General features: G+C 32.9%; 2 protein-coding genes across 2 annotated transcripts; both read right to left on the bottom strand.

Annotated features, from left to right (window-relative positions):
- LOC109361479 (probable beta-1,3-galactosyltransferase 2) lies at positions 7,298 to 11,504 on the bottom strand. The gene is made up of 12 exons (XM_019606945.1): positions 11,013 to 11,504; positions 10,142 to 10,235; positions 9,352 to 9,413; positions 9,254 to 9,261; positions 9,050 to 9,169; positions 8,865 to 8,928; positions 8,403 to 8,475; positions 8,182 to 8,302; positions 8,023 to 8,110; positions 7,826 to 7,951; positions 7,608 to 7,717; positions 7,298 to 7,511 (listed from the first exon to the last, which is right to left on the bottom strand). Exons 1-12 carry the CDS (start codon positions 11,129 to 11,131, stop codon positions 7,360 to 7,362), a joined length of 1,137 nt encoding a protein of 378 aa, XP_019462490.1. The 5' UTR covers positions 11,132 to 11,504; the 3' UTR covers positions 7,298 to 7,359.
- Positions 13,432 to 14,647, bottom strand: LOC109362036. Its single transcript, XM_019607610.1, has 2 exons — positions 14,410 to 14,647; positions 13,432 to 14,197 (listed from the first exon to the last, which is right to left on the bottom strand). Exon 2 carries the CDS (start codon positions 14,184 to 14,186, stop codon positions 13,626 to 13,628), a length of 561 nt encoding a protein of 186 aa, XP_019463155.1. The 5' UTR covers positions 14,187 to 14,197; positions 14,410 to 14,647; the 3' UTR covers positions 13,432 to 13,625.

Below are 17,400 nucleotides of genomic sequence, written 5' to 3'. Positions count from 1 at the left end.
TCATACATGTTGGTTGTGGGCCAGCATCTTCCCTTGTCAAGGCCAATGTGGGGTGAAGTCTGATAAAAATGTAACGCTAGCTGTTGGGCTCATTGAAATGAAGTTGAGATTTAAGGAACAACTATAAATTTTGGCCTAATTGTAAGACTAAGTTAATATGTGAATGGAATATTAGTTCGTTTGGAAGTGAACTACTTTATAATTGTTAGATGAAAAAATTGATTATTGATTATCGTTTTGTACATTTTTAGAAGTCATGGTAGCATTATACGACTTCAGTGTAGAAGTCGGTATGAGAGAAAACGACTCTAGGAAGATGGTATGAGACAAAATGACATCAAGAAGTCATTATCATACAAAACGACTTCAAAAAATATTAAAATTCAATGAGACAACTTAAGTATCAAGGTTAAGTTCAACTCCTTCCTCCCTTCACTTTGCACATTTTTTATTTTTTCCATTTTGCACATTATTTAGCTTACAATTTAGTATATGATATTTACTTAAATGAAAAATATGAGAAAATGAACAAGGTGAGAGTTGAACCTACGTTTTTCTTGAAAATTAAGTGACCCTTTATCAAATGAGCTGCAAAACATTATGATATTTCTTAAAGTCGTTTTTGCTAATAACGACTTCAAGTATGAAGTTGTTTCATGTGATAACGACTTCATCACAAAAGTTGTATTGGTCCAAAACGACATCATCAAATGTTAGAAGTCGTTTTGGACGAAAATGACTCAACTCAATCAACTTTTGTACTATATTAAAGTCGTCTTATACCATACCAATTTCTACATGCAAGGGAGAACCACTGACAAATTTAACAACTCAAATTAACACAATTTATATCCAACGGTTGTCCATACAATTCGAATGGATGCTAACTAACTTGTAGTTCGCAAGTTAGTCAGTCCGCTTCCCATAAAATGCACAACTCACATTGGGAGGGTATTGTTGGTTGTGGACCAACATTCACCTTCACAAGACCCAAGTGAGATAAGAGTCAGATCCAAAACATGTTGATGACTATTGTTAAGGAAATCAAGACTGTAAAGTAATGTCTTCATTAACAGCTATAACTTTTGGTTCCATCATAAACATTTGATCCTACATCAAAGTTTGATAAAATTATTATAGAGTGCTAGATGAAGGTATTTAATGGGCAAGTAAAATATTGGTATTACCCATACATTATTAATAAAAGTGGAGTAAATTGATAGCAACAATATTGGATGACAAATACCTTTGGCCTTATATGAAAGTGGCTCACAACCATACAAATTACCTAGGATTAACAAAACTCAATGTACTTGGTGGAACAACAAATTGATCCACTACTACATATGATAAAAGTTGAGTATTAAAAAGTAAATATGCAAGAAAGGTACTGCACATACTTTGCTTAATCACATGGGAATACTAAAATAGGTGAGTTGTCTAGTCCAATTGTGAAAAATAAAATAGTTAAATTAGAAAAAGAAACAGCAATATAACATGGCTATATATCTATAACTTAGTTCAGTACTCCCTCTGTCCCATTCAACTCCTTCCTCAAGCTTCTCTAATCTTCTGCATCCAACTCCACTTTAGTCATTCAAGGTACTTCTCCTTATTCTAATACTTTCTCATCTCTTTCAAGTTTGAATGTTTCCTTAGTTTTAACACACGGGTCTTGTAATTTATATTTTCAATGGATACATGCCCTGTTGATGTTGTAACATATGTAATGATTTATAGCAATGATTTATTTGAGCCCTTGTTCCTATTTATATTAAGTAATAGTTACTAGTTACTACTATGTATGTGTTTGTTATGATGTTTAAGGAATCAGGAAAGATGGGAAGCGAAGCACCAAGTTGGGCTGAACAATGGGGTGCTGGTGGTATTGGTTCCATGGAAGATAATGACAATAGATCCCAAAAAGACATCACCGAGAACAAGAATTCAGGTTCTAAAAGTGGTCTCACCAAAGCCAAAGCAACTGTTACAAATTGTGTCAAATGGATTAAAAGCCTTTGTAAGAGAAAGAGTGCATCAACTTAAACAAAACAAGATCTAAGTCTGTGTGCACTTCTAATTCACCACTATGGTTATGGTAGATACAACTTTTGTAATTTTCTTCCAGTTTTAACTAATTCAACGTGTTTTTATTCAGTTAAGCGGTTGCTTCTTGATGAAGACACTGTTTAGAAATGGAATTAACGGCTCACTGTTTTGTCCAAAACTTCATCATTGATTGCTAAAGACACTTTTTAGGAAAATGGGTCATTGTTTTGCTTAACAATTCACAACCATTGATGCCTTAATAAGATATACTTAATTTGAATCACGAATTGAACAGGAGCCAACTCTGAAAAGGATGGGGTATCTAACCATTTATCTCAACAGAGCTTGTGTTCCTTAACATGTGATTTCTTAAGCTTAAATGTTGGAGGTGGAAACAAATTTGGTTGATTAAAGATGAATTCATTATAATAATTTCTATGTCTGAATTAATTATTGACTATGCCTAAGAACATCTTGTGATGCATATATGTCTTATTATCATCATTCATGGTACTTTTCATATAAAACACTTCGTAAAATGTTTTCAAAAATATATATAATATTCTATGGTTAAAAATTGGGTACATAAATTATCCCAATTTGGTAAAGTTAGTTGAACAAATTGTTAAATGAATTGCTCTTCTTCTAATTTTTGTTTAACGTGAAACAATGAAGTCACTTTCATAATTTTAATAGTTGATCTGGTTCTGATAAACAGTCATAGTCTTTAACAGAGTAAAATGATTAAAGCTATGGTGACGGGCCTATCCACTCAACTAAGGAGTCAGATTGGTTGGCTCTCACTTTCACTCATGATCACATGTCTCCGATGGTGTCTCATTCTCTGTCCCAAACCAATCATATACTGACACGTGAATAAAATAAATTTTAAAAATAAAAAGTAATAAAATATAGCACTCTGATTAACTTGGTACTTAGACTAGAACACCGTTTAGGACATGTGATCTCTATCTCACTTTCACTACTAAATTCACACAATGATAATCAGCTGCACACTGCACTTCAAGAAACCCAATTTTGCTTGGAGTATGTTTTATTTGACTCATACTCCAAAATTTCTAGTATGTGGATGTGAGTGTAAGTTGGCGCTTGTTATATACAGTTTGTTAAACTTGAATAAATTAATATACTCTATGCAGTTACGTTTGAAATGTTCATATGAATAGAATACCCTTCCTATTCTAGATCAAATTTCAAATAGTAACTTATACATAGCAGGATATGTTATATCCAATGGCTGCATTATTTCAACTTCTCCCATTTACATTAATTAGTAATGATGACATTTGATGTATCATGTGGTGTCTGTTCCTTAAGAAAAATAAAGAAATTTGATAGCTTAAAATAAAATTGTTTAAATGTAAGTATGAATAAATAGGTAGTTTGAGGTGATGATGTTTTAGAAGCATGAAATTGAATCAAAGTTGGGATCCACTAAATGCATGGCATTCTCACGGGTGAATGCAGAAACTAGTTGGAGGGCCAGTGTTATAGTCAGATAGTACCAGGACCACAATGTCACTCCACACTAGTTACTAATTCATACTTCATACATTGCTATTGCCCCCACTCCTCTTTTTCTCTTTTTCTCTTCACACTCTTCCTCTTCTTTAACTCTCATCTTTTCATATGTTTGAGCTGGGTCTTGTGGCTATAGTCTTTAAATTACAGGAACATGGATAACTCTTACTCTACCACCCCTTCAAGTAGTTCTACACAACCATGTCAATGTGAAGAGGCTTCAAGCATGAAGAACAAGTTCCTCAAGGCAGTTAAAGAACAGAGGTCAAGGCTCTATATACTAAAGAGGTGCATTATTATGTTACTTTGTTGGCAGGAGTACGACCAGTATTAACTATATATATATATTTCAGGTAACCTTCTTCAGGTTTGTTAATCACAATATATATATATTATGGTTTTACTCAAAGGGTACGTTCTTGCTCTATTGGTGTGTTATGTTAGAATATTCAATGAACCATGTTGGGAACTTTATTATTGCCCCTGTGAACCCTGTCTGAGGATTCATTGTATAACACTAAATTGAAGGTACTAGTTCAAAATAAATAATGGGGTTTTATTAGATAGCTATTATGAAAAGAATGGTGATAAAACTAGGTGGGATATCAGTTGCAGGAGCTGCACGTTATAGTGTAGACATACATTACTCAAATGAGCTTGTTTTCTAGTGTAAAAGGAGGTGAAAGAACAGACATCATTTTACATGAGGATAGGGACATATCGTGGCTTTCAAGTACAGGGTGGTTCTGCTCAAGAATAAGGGTTTCCCTACTTTTCTGGTTACTTTCCCAGTTATATTACATAAAGCTATAAATTCACCTATGAAGCTCCACCTTTTCTCTTCCTTTTTTACCACTATGGTTCACCTATGCCTATGACATTTATCATGTTGCATTTTCATCTTTATTTCTTTGTTGCCAGCAATTTACTACTACCTTAGTTTTATAATCATGGGACTAGAGCTAGAAACGTAGTACATAACTGATATACAATTATTTTCTGGTTGTATGTCAAATAGAAGTTACCAAGTGGCGTAAAAAAATCAATTTTAACAGCAAAATCTGCGTCTGATATACAATTATGGTCTGAAATTCTAAGGAATCTGCACGTCTTCATGTTTTTAGACCAATATTATTAATTTCCCTATGGAGTACTAAAACAGCACTTATTTGGAGACATGGCGTATAAAACATAACAAAAACACAACACCCTTATCAGGGTATTTATTTGGACTTGACATTTGGCCAACCCTTTTGTCTAATCTGGAATTCCATGTCGGACTTCAATGCACATCATTCGGGTCAGAAAATGTTTCTACTACACTTCAAATCTTACACCTAAGCTAATACCACACCAATTTTTATTTGTTTTATGAAACACCAGTTAATGACATCAAGTTTATATGGTTAACTTAGCATATCTGAATATTTAACTGATTAAGTAAAAGAACTTTTGAGTAAAAGTTTGCATCAATAATTAATTATTAAAACAAAGGCAAGCCTAGTGTGAAAACTCACCAATATGCATGCATCAAATTTCTCCCTTATTCATGGGCACTTCTGGCGGAAAGATCCTACAGCCAACTAATCACAATTACAATTTACAGGGTCCCAGCCATGCATGCATGCTAACTAATATATATGCTACCCTTTTATTATTATTCATCTACAACAGTTTTTTGAACCTCATGTGTGCTTGCACCATTAGCTCTTTCTTTAAAAGTGTCCATTAAAATTATACCTAGAATCAACATTCAACCTTGTATACAATTGGATTGTTTATAAATTCTGAAACCACTTGATATGGTTGGAGGAATAAGAGATTTTCATCAAAGTAAATAATCATATAAGTGAACTAGACAACATGTTTTGACTAATTTATGTACTAAAAAACCAAATAAAAATAAATAAATAAATAAAACCAAATAAAAATCTGGTATATATTGTGTATACTTTCTTGCTTTCCTGTGAGCTTCCTCTATTGGATTTATGCCGAAAAACTATTTCTTTTTAAAATTTTAACTAACTCCACTTACAGATATCCCTGCCTTTGAATGTGGAAAAAAGTAGTGATCTGTTTGATGCCCATGAATCCAAATTTGTTCATCTTGATTCCAAATCAATTTGGTTAAACAGTGAAAAAGTACTAGTTGAGAATGAGATGAGAAGATATACTCAATCAAATCACACCACTAATTAAGTTCACAATTTGACACCAACCACTGACTTACTTTCTAAAAGCTATTTCCTATTTGAATTTGAAATGTAATTGGCATAAAACCAACTTCGCTTGTGAGCTCATAAATATAAGGCCTAGAAGAAGCAACAACTCAATGTCTTGTCTCACTTACCTTCTTCTCTGCTTGTGATATTTCAAAATATGCCTTTCTCCAATTGTTTCCACTATCAACATATTTATTTAATGTTGCATTGTTGGCAGCCACCTCCTACTCCTTGTTGAGTCGTTGGAAAATTAAATGCCAACATATTTAAAGCTACCTCTGCATCTCTCTGTCACTGTCCTAACCCTCTCTCATCCATTCAATGTTTCAGAATCTAACATGACACACCATATAGCTACCCATCGAAACATGCCACCTTCTTCACTATTCTTTGTTTCTTCTTAAGCATAGAAATATAACCTAGTCACGCAAAGCTTTATGTTTACCTGCTTCTGCTTTCAAAGTTAGTGTTACCATGCATGAGCATGAGGGTAAGTTTTTCTTGTCACGTATATAGATTAATGAATGTTTTTTCTTCTTCAGAGAAATGCAGGAACATGCATGATGATATGGGTAGCTATATAAAGGGGTGGTCTGTCGTTACAATTAAGAGCCTGAGATATTGGTACGGTTCAATCAGAAGACAGTGCTTTATATTCATTCATTCCAAAAGCTCTGTGTTATTTGATTGAGCCGTGCCAATATCACGGGCAAACACAATTTCTCACCTCTTTACCAATCTGCAGCATAGCAACTTAAAGGTTGTTTTCAGTTTGTGTTTTAAGTTCAAGAGCAGCAATGGAAATTGTATGTGAATCTTAACAAATATAGTGAGTGCACTATACACCATTAATTGATTCTTTTTCTATTGCAGGTGTGATCTTCAACCACTTAGCTTTTGGTGCAGCAACCATTGTAGGAACACATAAGAGAGTTTTTACTTTGCAGAAGCCAATTTATTTGCCTTTATTTTTAATGTACCCCCAGACTGATATGATCAATTTCTTGGTGTGGGGATATAAATGACATAGATCACATGTACCAAATGATGTCTCATCAATCAGGGTGGTGAGTTTTATTACTTTTTGTTGAATTTGGTATGGTAGGTAAGAATTTTGTTTAACACCTTTTTCCTTTTTTGGTGGCTGAAGGGACTTCATTGGAGGGTGGATCAATCTTTCTTTTATGTTTACTTTGCTTCTATTTAAAGCTCCATCTCTATTTGACAACTTGGTATTATAGTTGCTACCTCACAATTTCCAATACTACTCTTGCTTTTATGTTTCAAGAACTTTCTAGTCAAATAGATTCTGGTATTTAAAATGTCATCTTGCTTTTATTTTTAGGGTTTTATCTATATTGAACATTGAAGTCAATGGCTATTTATAATCTAAAATGTTTAAAACATATAAGTAAAGTTTTATATATTTGTAGCCTATAGAGAGAGAGAGAGAGAGTTAATTGATGATTATTAATATTATGACATGGCAGGGAACAAAAGAATTGGATTGGTTGCTACTACTGTAATAACGATAATATAATAATAATCATGAAAAGGTATTAGTCCAAAGTGTGTTAGGGTCTTCACCACAACGTTGATGAACATCCTTGATCCTATGAACAGAGTTGCAAATGCCACTGCATTTCCAATCAAATGATGCTACACATATATTCCCTGCTTGTGCTTTCCACTCGCAATCTGCACCAACCAATCATTCATAATCATAATCATAATTTACCATTATTATATTCCCTTCTTAATATATTATTATCACCAAATTCATAACAAACATACCAGGGGGAGTACCACAGCACATTCTCCTATCATCAACATGATCCACTTCTAAACCAATAAACCATGACCCCAATGAAACATCTTCATTAGCATACTTATGCAGCACATCCCTGACATTATAAATTCAACCCTTAAACAACTAACTTGTGCCAAATTACTTTCCTATACAATTAATATTCAACACTTAGTTAGTTCTAAGCAAGGAAAACAAAACTTACTGATTCATTGATATGTAAGTAGCCAAATCTCGTGAAATCGCATATAATTGTCCGGTAGCATGACGGAAGTACTTGTTTCCCACCTCCCCAAACTTCCAGTATTCTGGTTCATGGTATTTCACTCCCCTGTAGTAACCCGGTTACGCTAGGAAGTGGATTTAAACTAACTGAAAACATAAATTACATATTTTTCTTACTTCTGAGCAAGGACAGGACCGGATTTCATGCACCCGATATACACTCGAGGTTTCATACGGTGCATAGCCAGAGTCAATCCAAGTGTTGCTGAGATTAAAAGAAAAATAATCAATGAGGAAAGGGATCAACTATAAACACTGAAAAATATTCCTGTTTACCTAGATTGACATGGACATCATCATCAACTTTGACATAAAACTCTGCATCCCACAAAGCAACAGCAGTTGAAAAGTATGCTTTTGTCTTGGCCGATAGTTCCAGGTAGCCCTCAACGTGGTTCTGGTATGCATTTTGTTTCGTCAACAATAATAAGTCAACATGATATAAAAAGGATATAGGATTACACATTTAAATGAAAAGGATGCGGGAGAAAGATCACCAGCCTCATAAAGTCAGCATGAAGCTTCTCCTCTGCTTCAATTGCTTTATCTAGAATGCCACCAGATGTAGAACTACAGAAAGAAAAAAGGGTAACTTATAGTTAATATTTTGATTTAACATCACAAGAAAATATGAATTCAAGAATTCATCAAGGCTGCTAGCCCCCAAGATTTCATGATTTTATGTAAAAACAGTTATTCACAGTTTCTTCAACTAAAAGATTGTTCTGAAATATTTATACTATCAATCTACACAATACAAAGAATCTTGTTGGATAGAAATAATAAAGCATCAGAATGGGAGAATAACAGTTACCAGTTTGAAATAATCAGACGCTAAGGCCAAAAATCAAAGTTGTAATGAGCAAATTGTATGAGAATTCAGCATCATCAAAATAATCCTAAATACATAAGCAAATTAAAAAACTATAGTGAATATTCAGATATGTATTGACTCTGACCTGTGACCTATAACAAAACGTATGATTATGTTCTTTTCTTCTTCCAACTTCTTTCTTTCCTCAGCTGATGACATTCATTAGAAACCACGAATCAGATAGATGATGCATATGGATAACACAAGCATGTTAAAAGGAAATTTTTAAGAAAGGAAAAACTATAAAATGCTGAAACGTCATTAAATCACCGCGTGGCATCCAAGTTTCACGAACAGAATCTCTTCGCTTCCTGCTATTAAAAGCTGTATTGATTCCTATAACCATGAAATATTTTTTCCTTGAAGTTGATTCAACTTTCTCTGAATTTCCTGATACAGGAGAACATTCAGCATAAACTCAACAGCATACCAGAGCAAATTTAAGATTCAGCTCCGAAGTAAATGTTGTCTTACTCGCTTTCCTGCAATTCATATATAGCATTGGGTTCAGCATTAAAGTTATTTGATAGGCATGAGTAAATCCAGTGCAAACATACATTGGATTTGCTTACTTGATAATGTTCTGTGTATTTGAAACATCCGCTCGACTGTAATTGGAGTTAGTCTTTACAGCCTATGGACAGACAAAAAGTAAGAAAAAGAATATCACAATCACATTTTTTGGTAAGTAACCGAAGATGCACCTAAAACTTATAGGCCTGCGGTAGAAACTTTAAAGAAATAGTGAATTAAACAATCAGCACATTGTATCAGACTATCAGTGGCCTGTGCTTTTTGTTCATGCTTCAGGCCAAAGGGATTTCACATGTGGGGGACATAATAGAGATGAAATATGCTTGGGCTTGCATCTAGCAGCTCAATCTTTTGATACAGATGGGTCCTCGACAAAATGCAACTTTATTGACAATCATATAACATGCAGAGACATGTCTATCTACCACATCCCTCCCACAAAACAGATATGGAAAGAAGATGTGGTACATATCACAGGTAACAAAACCTCTTACATAAATTCTCAAGGCGAATTTATTCCTTATCATTGAATAAAATTCCAAAAAAACTGGAGGTCCGGTAATGAAATTTTCCCCAAGCCATGATGTGAGAGTGTGTATGAATACGGAACTAGTTATGTAACTAGAAAACAAGGGGGAAAGTGTAGAACTTCTTAATTATCTTCTTTTTTTATTTAAATTCCTGATCATGTCATAGGATGGGAACTTACAAGAGTGCCACAAATTCCATGAGTTAAATTAGAGTCTACCTAACATGGGATATGAAAAATGTATGACAGAATCATAGCTAAAATCTGATTCGAATAAGAAGTGTAACTGATGCACTTACAAGATTTAGATTACAACCTTCAGGATTTAATTTAATTTTTTCAACCTCACTAGAAGTTCTTGAAATTTCTTTACATTCAGGCATCGACCACATCCTGATGCAAAATTTCTTGTTAGCAGTACAAATATATTATAATGATTAGCTGATAGCTCACCTTAGATCTAATGTACCAATAGAGTACAAATTTGACAAAAGAATTAATTTACTACCTTCATTTTCTGATTATAAAAGCATATAATTTGAACACTTAATTCAGAAACCTATCTTTATACAGGGATATCTGTTCCCAAACTTGCAAGAACAAAAGTCAATAAATAGAGGATGAAAAGTTCATGCCACATCATAAAACACTTCATTCAATTAGGCTCACTCCAATGTAATTTCAGGATTTTCAGTAACTACGATTATAGAAATAGACATGGAGAGAGTGAGCCCACCCGTGCATTTGGGCATCGTGAATGCAGAAGGCACACACTTTGTGTGTACCAAGGGCGTCCTGCAGCCAATAGCCGAGGACTAAGCTCTTTGAGTTCGAGGCATGAAGATCACCAAAGTGAGCTTGCCTAAGACTTTTCCATAAATACAATAGAGATTGAACATTTGAACATGCATTTATTGTATTGGGCCTTAGATTACATAAAACACATTAAGTTTATTGCACAGGCAATGTGGTTCAAAGTTCCAAAAGAATGACACTATTCATGATATAACCCCACAGCCTCAGACTAATCTAATTCAATTTAGCAGAACAGTTCCTCAAAAATCAGGTAGAAATCCACAAGCCCAATTGCACTTTTGAAACTCAAAAACTAGAGAATAACTAAAAAATGAAAATTGATGCTCAAATGTAAAAATCCAGAAGCAAAAGTACCTATTGGTGAAGAACATTCCAGCACAGAAGCTTCCAATGCAAAGCAAAAGAGCCCATTTCCTAGGAATTACGCTTCTTGCACTCAGTACTAAAGCCCCTCCTTTGCTCTTTATAGGCATTTTGGTTTATTTATTTATACCTCACTAAAAAGCCCAGAAAAAGCACAACATGATAAAGGATAGAACAAATGCAGAATGAGTAAAGAAGGGAAAAAGATGCAAACTTTACAGCTTTGGGTTGAAGAGATGAAGAGCCACTAAACACCCTTCAATGTCAAAATGTTGAAATATTAATGAATCGTACTTTTCATCAAACACTTGTTCTAACATAAACCAAACTTTAGGGGAATGGAACTCTTATAATAAGTAACGGTAACAGGTTAGTTAAGGAGTTTTGAAGTTTGAACACGATTTGTCAGATCTGTTATCTTTGTCTACCTTTGACTTCAACAATCTGCTAAATGTTTCGTTCAAACATTTTTCAGCTCAACTCAATCTACTTACTACTTAGTTCATAATTAGTTGATTGATAGTATCAAAAATCAAGCTCCTTCTATTATGAAAAGAAAAATAAAACATTTTGTTTTGATATTAAAGACAAATATATTGCTTTCAAAAATGGGTTGAATCCAGTTCACATGGATCCCACCCGAATTATTTCATGTAAACTGCTAGGAGCAAGTGGATTAGACTAGAAATTGAAAATTTGTTACATTGTAGTACTTAACAATTGTTATTAATTTAATGATGATGTCTCACTGTCATCATATATCACATGAGTATTGATAAGATATGTCACACAACAAATAATATGTAATAATAATTTTGTCCATTTGTTTGAACTCACATTTTTGCAATAAAAAATATGACTAAAAATAATCAATTATCTATTTATTAATGAAGAGGATTATCCTCGATTAATGCGAGAAACTAAAACATAATATTTTAAGGATGCACACAAGTTTATGTAAGCCTAACAACTAATCCACTATCTAATAGTTTATTATAAGGTCTTCACACTAATGTGCTACTATTTTAAATGTTTGGAGGAATTTAATTTATGGCATTAGATATTGACTTCGATCTATACGTTGATATGTGTGTAAATAATTGTATTATTGGTTCATGCTTAGAAGTGTAATTGTCTTAATCATATATTCACTTATAAAATTTGACGAAATAAAAAAAAACCCAAACACAATTAGTAATGGGTAGACAATTTTTTTAAGCATGTTGATAAGTGTTTGATGCATGTCATGCATATGAAAAATATTTTATTACTAAATTAAAAAATCATTCTAATAATCTATACATATTAAAAAAATAACCACGTACACTTTTATGGAAAAAACTGGATATCAATACAAAATGAAAAATGATATTCCTACAAAATTTGGGTTAATTATTTAGGTTTTGTTTTACTCATTGAATGGAGGCTTAATTTAGGTTAAAAGCAAACAATCATTTTTCTAGTATGTTATTTAAATGAGTATAATATACATGCACTATCAATATAAAAATATATACATAGTAAATATATCATTATTATTTATCTATATTTTAAATAGAATTAATAATAATTAAATATAATTAATAGATAATACAATAAGTGTATAAAAAATTTATATTACATTTATTTTTGTATGTTTTAAATATTTATAATACTACTTTAGACTATACTTTCACTTACAAAATTCAATTAAAAAATAATAAACAAATTCCATTTTTCATTGGTATGAATGATAAACATGGATGATTCACATTCAAATAGAGATAAAGTTAATTAGATATTATATGGCTTTAAAAAAATTGAAAGTTAGTAAGGATCTTTATTAATAAAGAGATAAATATTACAAAATTAATATAATGAGATATTTTATTTTTTTATATATATAATGAAATAATAATTTTTTCATTAAAAATATAAAAAGTATTAGGCTCTCTAGAGGAGGATTGTTGAAGACACTTATAAAAAATTAACAGCGATTATAGGATATAAAGAAGAAGAAAAACAAAAATCGGGCTTCCTGAGAGGAAAACTAGGGCATTAGAAGCAGAATACAATAATAAAGAGTAAGGACCTCTCCATTAATAAAAAAACAAATACATACTTTTTACTTGTTTTTAATAATAAAAGTATGATTTTATTATAATAAAAAAGAAACATATATATAATTTAAAATCGTATTTCTTTTTACTTTGTGAAACAAGTTAACCAATCATAAACCATAAAGAAAGCAGTAGAAAACTTCATTTATTTAAAAAAATAAATTATAAAAATAGAAATTAATATTTTTGTATTATTTTATAAAGTTTAATTAGTGGAATTATTGAATTAGCACAAACATACTAAAGTCTACCGGAAATGAAGACAAAACTCCTTTTTCCCATAAAATTTAGAACAAATAAACGAAAAGATAGAACAAAAACAAATGGGCAGCTCTGCCTTTTGATGTATGGACTGAGTCTATTTTAAGCATGCAGCAATACCTCATGTTCCATAGTTTTTATATTAATGCTAATAATGAAATAAAAAAGATTGCATGGGATCATAGTGATAATGCCAAAATATGAAGCTGATAATAAACATGACCATGATCACTAATTTGCATTCCTACTCTATGAAACCAGTTTTGGTTAAAATAGCATTCCTCACTTTGCTAAGATCTCTTCCTTTCAATGTCCTTCCTATCCCTTCACACACAGAGAAAGATGAAATCTGGCTCCTTGCAAGCTTCCTAGCAATCCATTCATGTGGAGGAATCATATCTTCATCATCATCATCATCATCATCATCATCTCCATAACCATGATCATGATAATGAGTTCCATTTCCACAACCACCTTTGTCTCCATAAATTTTTGACCAGTCAGGAATGTCCACAGGTTCTGAGGATCCTTCAACAACATTTGCATTAGATTCTGAGGAGGGTATCAGTGTCATACTCTTATTAGCCATTGTGATCTTTCTTGGAGAGGTAGATAAGCACCATGCAGAAGAAGAAGAAGAAGAAGAAGAAGAACCAGAAGACTCGTTAGAGACCCTTGTTTTTGGGCTTGAATAGTCGCTCTCTTTGGCCATACCCCAAATATCTTCTTCATCAAACTCTTCATTCCTCATTGTTCCCTCATTAAAACCACTGCCTTTGCTCACAAAACCACCCCACTCTGTCATTGTTATTTGTTCTGCAAAAAACAGAATGGAGGGGTGACTACAAGAGAAAGAAAACAATGGAAGGAAAGTGGATTATGTTAAGAGCTATGGATGGCAATGTTATAGAGAAACAACTTTTTTAAGCTTAAGATATCATAGTTTGTTAATGAGATAAAATACTTGTTTCCCCCTCCTTGGGAATCAAAAGGCAGAAAGGTGTTAGAGAATAATATCAGGAATCTACCTTGCCTTTGCTTTCAATACCCTCCAAAAGGAAAGAGTTTTAATCCCTCTCCCCGAAGTGTGAACTCTTATAAGCCCTTAAAAACCCAATCAGGACAAACCGACAAAGGGAGAAGGATTGAAAATTCTTTCCATGACCTTAATACCCCCAAAGAAAATCACAGGTATCAAGAAACCAGAAATCACAAAATGGTACCTGAAAAAAAAAAGGACTCAGAAAATGACAAGGAAAGCTGATGTACAAATATGAGAAAAAAGTTTGTATTATAGTTTGGACTTACAAAAGAAAGAAAGCCTGAAATAATAAAGAAAGCAAAAAGAAAATGCTGGGTCTTAGAGTGGATCTCAAATAATAATGATAATAATAAAAGGGTGGTTTAAATGCAAAAGTCCCATCATATGATCATAGCATGGCATTAAGAATAAAAACACAGGCTGGCTGAGGCTGGATACATATACATATACATATACACATAGAGCACATAGAAGTTGGTTAATGGCTATCTTTGTTAATAACTCTGAAAGGCTGCATATTGATTAGGAGAGGTGGTGATACATGATTGGCTTGAACGTACCTTACTCATCTGCTGCAACCTTATCCTCTAGCTGCTAAACTCATTCGGCGGGTAAAGGGAGAAGATGCCTAGGAGAAGGTGCTTACTCCATGCCAAGTACTCCTACACCTATTATACTAGCAGTACTAGTAGAAAATATAAAACCCATTTGTTTGGGTTGTGTTGTTTTGTGTTGTGTGGTACTATACTACTACTATAACATTGAGATATGTAGCGGGGTTTGATTTTGCTGACGAATAACAATTGATTTGAACTAGTCTCATCTTTTGGTGTATGAATTTTCTACCTTATTCCTTCAATGCTGCTGCTTCTGCTGCTTCCTGAGTTCTGGGATCATTAATGCACACTACAGAGACAGAGACAGAAGAGAGAAATAGAAGTGAATATGGTTGATATTGTGGTCAATGGGGTATTATTGGATCACTGCGGGTATGAATCTATTCTCATAACATTATATGGATAACATACCCTACTCTATTTGTTATTTTCTAGGTTAATCCATGCATGCAACTTTTTTGTTTTGTCGTTTTCTCTAAATTCTGCTTTCCTCTTCCCTGTTTCAACTGTACAACAGAATAGTAAAGATAACGTTAGTTATTTCCTTTCTCCATGTTCATAAATCACTTTCTAGGGTTTCTTTATTCTTAAATTTAAGTCTTTTATAAATTGTAAATAGTCTTAAATAATTTATACTATAATGGGCCTTTCATGTTTATGATTTATATTTATTATTTGATACAAGGACACAGCAAAATATTTGTAACCAGTGGTGTCAACAACAACAAAATCATTTAACATATAAAATAATAATTACCATATACTTATTAAATGAGACATAATTCCGATGTAATATTATGATAAAGAACATGTTGAGAGGGTAAAATGGTATGCTACACATAATCGCCATGTCTTTGCAGATACATCCATTTGATGTTAACAATGTGCATAGTGTATTTTATTACATGAAACAATACATTGTTTGATGAAAGCCCATTTGATGTTATGTGAGTCCAAAAAAGAAAGTGATGTGAAAAGAGAAGCAATTAGTAGTGAGTGTCTAATTTCCATGTGTGGTTAATAACCAAAAACGTAGTAATAATGGGAATGGGATCCTTAGTCGCTTGGAGTTCCTGTCCCTCTATTTTAATCCAATCACTCTTTGCCAACATATAAAAATAACACTTTATTTTAATTTTATTTTATAAAAATAAAATATTAAATTCATATATTTAAACGTGAGACAGGATTAGAGACACCATTTTGGGACCATAATAATGAGTCACCTCTAAGAAACACAAAAGTGAAAGTGGTCCTATGACTTAGGGACGGGATCCTCTGTCCCAAAAGAACCATGTTCCTATCCAATTGAATAACACTAAATAATATAAAAAAGATAAATTTATGTTTTTTATTTTTATTTTCACTATAAAGTGAGACATTTTGATTGGTTTGGGACACAAATATGAACACTAATGAGGACACTAGTTCTTCTCCAATCATAACTTAGTGGTAGGCACAACTTCAATCATTATCCTCACTTGTTACAAAATTTGAGGGATATTTTCTAGTTTGGGTGGTTACTACTTTAACACTTTTCATCTCCACTCTTCTAGCGTTTCACGTTGGGGTGTTAGCATGTATTTTCTACTTACTGCCTTCCTTTATTAAGAGAAATTAATACATACAATACAACAATCAAACCCTCCTTTATAATATATTAATAAATTAAATAACTTTAATTAAAAGTAAAGATGTAACTACAATTACTAATCATAAACCAAGTAATAATTCTTCTTAGACAACCGTGCGTCATTTGAGAAAATTACAGAAATTTATACCCAAAAAAAATCTGAAATCTATCCTATTTAACATTCTTTTGATAAAATTGAGAATCATAACTACTTGTCACTAGCTTTATTAATTTATGTAAATATGACTCATAGTTATGAATGGGTGAAATATTATGTTGATGAAATCATTAGGTCCCATTGATTGCAATTAGGATAAATGCAATTCGCAAAGTGTATGGCATATATTAATTGTTTCGAGCCAGAAGCACGTCTCCGTACAAAGATAAACATGATGTCATAAGCTAGCTCCATTTTGTATATCTTGATATGGTTCCCCAGTTATGCATATAGGCCACAAGCTTGCACAAGTGTGAGCTTGTTCCTTGTTGTAAGGCATGATATGTGGATCAATCCTAGCTCTCTACCTTGGACTATACGCTAATGAGTGATGAGTGATGCCCATTAAATTAAATAATCACTAATATCAACTGTCGGTGGTGACAACAGCTTAGATGGCCCACCCACCAAGCCACCTTAAACTCTCACCCACCAAGTTATATATCCCTGATGAATGATGATTATGCAGCCACACTCAGGGAAGCCACTTCACTCTCTCAGCTCACTCAG

Source organism: Lupinus angustifolius, chromosome LG12, assembly GCF_001865875.1.
Source record: "Lupinus angustifolius cultivar Tanjil chromosome LG12, LupAngTanjil_v1.0, whole genome shotgun sequence".
NCBI classification, from domain to species: domain Eukaryota; kingdom Viridiplantae; phylum Streptophyta; class Magnoliopsida; order Fabales; family Fabaceae; genus Lupinus; species Lupinus angustifolius.
The sequence above is the reverse complement of the archived record's forward strand: the minus strand, read 5'-3'. Positions and strand labels throughout refer to the sequence as shown.